Source organism: Panulirus ornatus, chromosome 20 (assembly GCF_036320965.1).
Source record: "Panulirus ornatus isolate Po-2019 chromosome 20, ASM3632096v1, whole genome shotgun sequence".
Taxonomy (NCBI): Eukaryota; Metazoa; Arthropoda; class Malacostraca; order Decapoda; family Palinuridae; genus Panulirus; species Panulirus ornatus.
The window spans coordinates 55,789,470-55,797,139 of record NC_092243.1 but is presented as its reverse complement, the minus strand read 5'-3'; the positions used below and the strand labels follow the sequence as shown (position 1 = coordinate 55,797,139).

The 7,670-nt window shown below is 37.2% G+C and overlaps 1 protein-coding gene across 1 annotated transcript; it reads right to left on the bottom strand.

Annotated features, from left to right (window-relative positions):
* Window positions 1–1,517: 1,517 nt before the first annotated feature.
* Window positions 1,518–6,075, bottom strand: LOC139756024 (hemocyanin B chain-like). The gene is made up of 3 exons (XM_071674970.1): window positions 5,918–6,075; window positions 2,414–3,937; window positions 1,518–2,207 (listed from the first exon to the last, which is right to left on the bottom strand). Exons 1-3 carry the CDS (start codon window positions 6,015–6,017, stop codon window positions 1,747–1,749), a joined length of 2,085 nt encoding a protein of 694 aa, XP_071531071.1. The 5' UTR covers window positions 6,018–6,075; the 3' UTR covers window positions 1,518–1,746.
* Window positions 6,076–7,670: the final 1,595 nt, after the last annotated feature.

Below are 7,670 nucleotides of genomic sequence, written 5' to 3'. Positions count from 1 at the left end.
ACCATATTTCTTGCCATCCACTGAACCTTCTCTAGCACCTCTTTGTTCTATTAATTTTTGAGGAAAAATATAGTTTGCAGGATATTAATTGCTCTCTGAGTATTTCATTATTCATACAATTCTAATATTTGCCAATGGACAATTGGTCTCCCTAACTGTTCACTTTTAGTGGGGTTCTGGCAATTGGTTAGGGACGCTGTCGGCTCCTAAGTCTCTCTCATGCAGAGATTTCTGAAGCTTATTATACCTTACCTGATATTTACCTCGAGGCCTTATTTCACCGTGATTCATCCTCATTACTCTATGTTTTCCTGGGCTCAATTTCATCAACTGTATATCAGACCAACTTGGGTTTTAAATGTCTTGGACTCTTTACATGTTCATGCAATCCTCTTTGTTTTTCACTTCCTTCGCTACTTTTACGTCATCTCGAAATATACTTAGGCAGGATTCCATACTATTTAGTAGGTAATCTACATCGATCAAGAGGAGCAATGCTTCCAGAGAAGAACCCTTCGGCACCCAGTTGGTGACCTCAGCCCGTATCGAAAATACTCTTTGGACATGCATACTTTGTTCCCTTCCATTAAGATGTTTATCTTTCGAAAGAACCTCCCCTTTATTTCTGCCTAGTGATCAAGCTTCTTGATCTTCAAATGATATCTTTCTCTTTTGTATAATAGCGAGAAATCTAAGAATTTTTTTTACATATGATCTCCTTTCCCTGATATCATGTTCTTTCTCTTTCGTATAATAGCGAGAAATCTAAGAATTTTTTTACATATGATCTCCTTTCCCTGATATCATGTTCTTTATCTCACTTAGATACTTTTTCCTTTTCAGGAAATCATCCGTTCCCTTCCTCATTATCTTTTCCATTACCGAAAATATCACGCGCGTCAAGCAGACTAGACTGTAGTTGAACATCTTTTCTTGCATTCCTCTCTTAAAGATAGGTATGAGATTTGTCCTTTTCCACGACGTTGGTACTCTGCCTTCCTTCAGCGTCCTCTTGACCTATATTTTACAAGGTCTGTCATGTGTATCTGGACATATCTATAGCACATAAGTGGCCTTGTATTGGCAAAAACCCCTTTCTATTTTGACAATAGATTTTCTAGCTATCTTAATGCTTTATAAGACCGCTTCCCTCTTCCATCTCATTGGTCTTGGAAATGTAATAGCTTCTCATGTAAAATTGCTTATGAACTTGTCATACATTTCTTTACATATCCTTAATTCATTCTCAACAATTCATCTCCCTATATCCCTATATCCTTGCTCTGTTAACCCAATTTCAATACTCTTAGATAAACACGATTCTTATAAATTTCCCTCTTTCTCACATATAATATTATCACATCACTTTCCCCACTCACAATTTCAGCCTTTCTCTACATATTTATTGTGCAGCTTAGCCGTAAAATATTTTTACACAATACCAAGAAGTTGCACTTTACTGATCATTAATCTCTGAAGGATCTGGAGATGCTTAAGCCAGGAGACAGAGAAACGTCTGAGCAGAAATCTTTAATTGAGAGTCAAAATCCTACGCAGAACAATAGTCGATATCTTCATTAAACTCTTGATATGGATGGAAAAGAACAATAGGTATTGAGAAATACTGCAAGCAGAGTAATTTGACCCTTACTAACAGATATCAACGCTTACACCTAAAACAGATGATATAATATCCTTTTCCACCTAAGAAGAAAAAGAGAAAGGTTGCCAGAGCACTGGATATATCTAGTGATCATGTGGATGTCCCTCATGATGGTGTATGTCATGGAAGACCTTAACGTTAGTAGTCAGTACATTAGGAGTTTCTAGGAAGACTCGCTTGTTAGGAATACGACGGTCCAGTGGGTAACCCATGGGCCGTTTGTCAGGGTATTTTTCACCGTGGATGCCGCAGTGAGCGTGGGTGCCAGCATGCTCGTTCACTTGAGGATACTCTGTAGTTATATCCTCGTCACCGTTGGTCACAGCCACAAGTAAGACGAAGTCCATACCACTAGGTTGACCCTTGGGAAGCAGCATTCGGTTAGGGATGCCACAAGAACGTTCAAATTCGTGTAGGTCGAGCTCACTGCCACTAGCTACAGCCTCGTCAGCTTTGGTTTGTAGATTCTGTGAGCTCAGCAGGTCAGGAACAGTCACCGATGATTCAGTAGCCTCGCGCACAACTCGATTCGAGCCAGGAACCACTGTATGGATAATCGGAAACATACATGTATTATGATGAAAAGAAAAGTAGGTCTGTCTTACTTGACTGGGAATTGGCTTGGAAATCTAGAAAATACATTAACGAAATGCGATGTTAAACTCGCTTAGTACAATTACTGCAACAAACTCGGTTTGATAATATACTTCATAAAGAGTGTGTTAAGAAGATAAGTTTGGTCTTACTCACATTTTTTCCAGAACTTGTCCATTTCAATGCAGTGCCAACGTCCCTCGTCCCAGGTATATTCTACACCATTTGCATCCTTCTGGGGACACAAGTAGATGCGAATGGTAGAGAGGACGTCTTTGTCGTTGTTGTTGTTAATTTCAATATTGTAAGAAAATTCATAATGATTCAGACGATCAACATTAGCAAGGATTTCCACGTCTTCAACATTTCCAGCCTGATCCACTGCGTTCTTTAGGCTAAATTCAAAGTTTTCGAAGTAGGTTCTAAGCTCTCCATTGATGGCAACGTTAGTCAAATCAACGCCAGCAAATTCTAGGTCTTCCTTCTCGTAAGGAGGTAGTAGGTCTTTATGTTCCTTGAATATATTGTCCATATATCTATGAAGTCGGAAGAAACTTGGGTCTCGTGTGGCAGTCTCAAAATGCTCCATAACACCGGGAGGCAAGTTGAACTTGCCATGAGGATCTGCCTGTCGACCAAGCATTACGTGAGCAGTGTTGTGTAGGGATCCATAATACTGCACGTTGGGACTATATATGGAGGATTCAATGATGTCTCCTAAAACATCGATGCCATGATCATTCATAATGTCGATGTTGATTCCATCTTTGCCGACAACGTAACCATGAGCAATTGCGTCACGTATGCGACTCTCAGTGATGAGCATGTCACGCACTCGAGCTACTCCATCCACATCTTCAAATCTAACGTTGTCTGGACGAGCAGGGAACTCACCACCGTACTTGTAACTAGTGTGTGGAGCAAAACCTTCGTAGATGATGTCACCCCAGTGCAATTCGTCAACTGGATCAAGCCAATTGGATAGACGCTCTGCGTCAAAGCGAGCGGTGAGCTGGTGATGGGCCCAGAAGAAGAGCTCACCTTTGCGATCTAAATGATAGCCATAAGAGTCCTTCCACCAGAAGGGAAAGTCCATATGCCAAGTAACATGGTGGATGTTCATACCAATGTCTTCTCCAAAGTAGGCCACTCTTTGTTCTTTGTTCTTTTTAGTACCAGTGAAAGTCATGTTAAATTTACCTGGTGTCTGGGTCATCTTGGCCGTGTATGCTTTATTGATGATTTCACTGTTTGTAAACAGATGAGGAGTTATTTCGTAGAGTGGAGGCAGAACAATTCCTCTTCCCAGACGAGAGTGGATGACAGACACATAGAGTGCATACACAAACTCTCCTTCATTTATTCTTTCCCGGAAGTAGGCAGCGTTGTTGACAAAACAGGTCCAGGTCCGGCAGTGAATCAGGACATTGAAAAGCAATAGAGCTTCTTCTCGATGACGTGGGTTAAAAAGTGAGAACCAGTGATGCTGCTCCAAGAGTCTGTGATCGTTCAGTTCAGATAACAGCAGTTGGACAGCTGCACCGTTGTCATCATAAATGGAGACGTCATTCACAGGCTGGAAACTTGATGCTGCGCTGCGTAAGTCAGAGTAACGAGTTTTCTCATATACATGATCCAGCAGATGGTTGATGTCTTGTTGTTTCTTGGCCGTAGTCACACCTGCATTTGGAAATAAAGATAAGGTACTACTAAGTCAGAGTTCTTTTACGTTAAATAATGCTATAAAATCGATGCCATAGATATCAAATACACGATACTCTATTATAGTGAAGGAACAGTTTCCTAAAGTGAAAAAATGAATTACTGTTTCTCTTGATGGTACCTAGAAAAAGGTTAACACGTGGATCCAGTGTATATGTGTGTGTGTGTGTGTGTGTGTGTGTGTGTGTGTGTGTGTGTGTGTTTGTGTGCTGGGTGTGTGTGTGGATGTAATACTCTAATTGTACTGTGCGGGACGAGGCTCTATACTCGTGAGTTCCCACGTCTTGAACTTCTTGTATCATCATATAACTTTTAAGCTTTATTCGAAAATCCGCAATCACAATTTCAACATTTAGCTTTTTCCATTCATCTATTACCATCATATTGTACAAGTAACTCTTTGTATGTTTTCTAAGAAGTATCTTGTTTAATTTCGTGCTATATTGTTTCCCTATACATCTTTAGAAGGCATCTCAGGCCTCTAACCCGTCCTCGTAACTCAGCTCTCTTAATTCTGGTACCATCTATGTTGTCACCTTTGGACCATCTTTACTCGTTCCTTGTGCCTCCGAAACCTAGAGTAGGATGTGAACAGCTTTATGAGTAGAGCTCGGATGTTTAAGCTCTTAAATTTTAAGAAAAGGCAAGTATCCAAGAAAGCAAGGCAAAGTACTCAAATATACGCGACATAAAATCGAACATGGTGTCACTTTACCTCAAAAACTAATAGTACAAATATTATACAAAATGTTACAACATTGTTAGTAAAATAAATGGCACTGAACCGATCAACTTCTTGAAAAAATATGTAATTTGTAACAGTTCTCTCAACTGCAACGTTGTAGCTTCTCAGGGAGAATAAATGAACAAACAAGTTGCATTTACAGGCTTCGCCACAACATAATAATTTTGCAACCAGCTGTCAAAGTCTTCAATCTTAACCGGAAAATAATCGGTATTCCTATCTTTTTCACACCTTGAAAAACCATGGAAATTCTCCATGGTTCCAGAACTCATGTTGGGATCATACCTTCCCAAAGGATCTGTTGTTTCCATATAGGAGACCTAAATCTTTTTGTTTGTGATTTCATCTTTTGTTCTCTTGACAACACCATCACACCAAATGCCCATATAGTTTTCTTTTACCCTCGCCTCGCTTTGGTAAATTCTTTACGGTGTATTTTTCCAAGCAAGTGAATGTCCAAATGGACATTCACTTGTTTACGAAATGGCGTTCTAGGTACGTATCTTCGTTGTGTATCAACTGACTTATAATTCTATCTTGTATCTCCTCTGATGATGCGAGTATTACACGGAAATGCACTTGGGAACTTCTCGTGTTTCATTTCTCCATGGACTCATAGGAATATACTTTATCATGCGCTAAATATATATATATATATATATATATATATATATATATATATATATATATATATATATATATATATATATATATATATATATATGGATATATACATTCCTATGAGTTCACCGGGAAATGAAACACCTTAAGATCCCAAGTACACTTTCGTGTAATAATCACATCATTAAGGGAGATACAAGAAAAAATATAACAGTTCGTACATATGCAAAGAAGAGACGTAGCTAGGACGCTATTTGGTAAATTAGTGATTACCTCGATGGATTTTGGATGCATCTGAGTCTGGCATCAATCGTATCATAAACATGTGGACAAGAACGGGAACTGTTTACAAATTCTATCAACAATAAAGCTATCCAATTTCTAACATTGATATTAGTGAAGGTCTATACAAATTGGATACAGGCATCTGAAAATAACATAGGCATTCATAATTTCCATTTATCGACCTTCATTGTTCTACATACCAAAGTAAAACGATTTACAATAGTGAATCAGTTATCATACAGTCCTTAAGAATTGTGAGAGTTAACAACAGGGCAGAATATGCCTACCTGATGGGCTGTCATTCTGAAAGCCTTCGTTAAGGTCCTCGCTAAAGTTTGGCCACGCGGTAGCCGCCGCCACTAGCAAACATAAGACCAGGATCTTCATGCTTGTGATTGTGGTACTGAGCTCTCTCAGCCCTCTTATATACACCTCCCACCACCTTGTACCATGGCAACTTTGGGCCTACTGCATGATAAAGTTATCTGGAATTTGAGTGTTATTACGGGTAGGCTTACTATACCATACGTTCACAGTTAATCTACGCACACACACACACACACGCATACATATATATATATATATATATATATATATATATATATATATATATATATATATTATATATATATATCTTTTCTTTCATACTATTTGCCATTTCCCGCGATAGCGAGGTAGCGTTTAGAACAGAGGACTGGGCCTTTAAGGGAATATCCTCACCTGGCCCCCTCCTCTGTTCCTTCTTTTGGAAAATTTAAAAAAAAGATCATATATATATATATATATATATATATATATATATATATATATATATATATATATATATATATATATATATATATATATATATATATATATATATATATACATATATATATATATATATGTATATATATATATATATATATATATATATATATATATATATATATATATATATATATATATATATATATATATATACATATATATATATATATATGTATATATATATATATATATATATATATATATATATATATATATATATATATATATATATATATATATATATATATATATATATATATATATATATATATATATATATATATATATATATATATATATATACATATATATATATATATGTATATATATATATATATATATATATATATATATATATATATATATATATATATATATATATATATATCATTAAATTTAAGGGAGAATAAAAAGATGTTCTGGAAGGAGGTAAATAACGTGCGCAAGACAAGGGAACAAATGGGTGAAGGGAGCAAGTGGGGAAGTGGTAACAGGTAATGAAGTGGTGAGAAGGACATGGAGTGAGTATTTTGAAGGTCTGTTAAATGTGTTTGATGACAGAGTGGCAGTTATAGGATGTTTGGGTCGGGGTAGTGTACGAAGTTAGAGGGTCAGGGAGAATGATTTGGTGAAGAGAGAAGAGGTAGTGAAAGCTTTGTGGAAGATGAAATCTGGCAAGGCAGCAGGTTTGGCAGGCGTTGCAGTGGAATTTATCAAAAATGAGGGGGACTGTGTGTTGCTGATTGGTTAGTAAAGATATAGTGTACGTATGGACCATGGTGAAGTGCCTGAGGATTGGCGGAATGTATACATAGTGCCATTGTACAAAGGCAGAGGGTTAAAGGTGAGTGTTCAAACTACAGAGGCATACGTTTGTTGAATATTCCCGGAAAATTACATGGGAGCGTATTGATTGAGAAGGTGAAGGCATGTACAGAGCATCAGATTGGGGAAGAGCAGTGTGGTTTCCGAAGTGGTAAAGGATAAGTGGATCAGGTGTTTGCTTTGAAGAATGTATGTGAGAAATACTTAGAATAACAAATGGATTTTTATGTAGCATTTATGGATTTAGAGAAGGCATATGATAGAAATGCTTTGTGGAAGGTTTTAAGGGCATATGGTGTAGGAGGTAAGTTTCTACAGGAAGTGAAAAGTTTTTACCAAGGATGTACGGCATGTGTACGAGTAGGAACAGAGGAGAGTGATTAGTTCCCAATGACTGTCGATCTG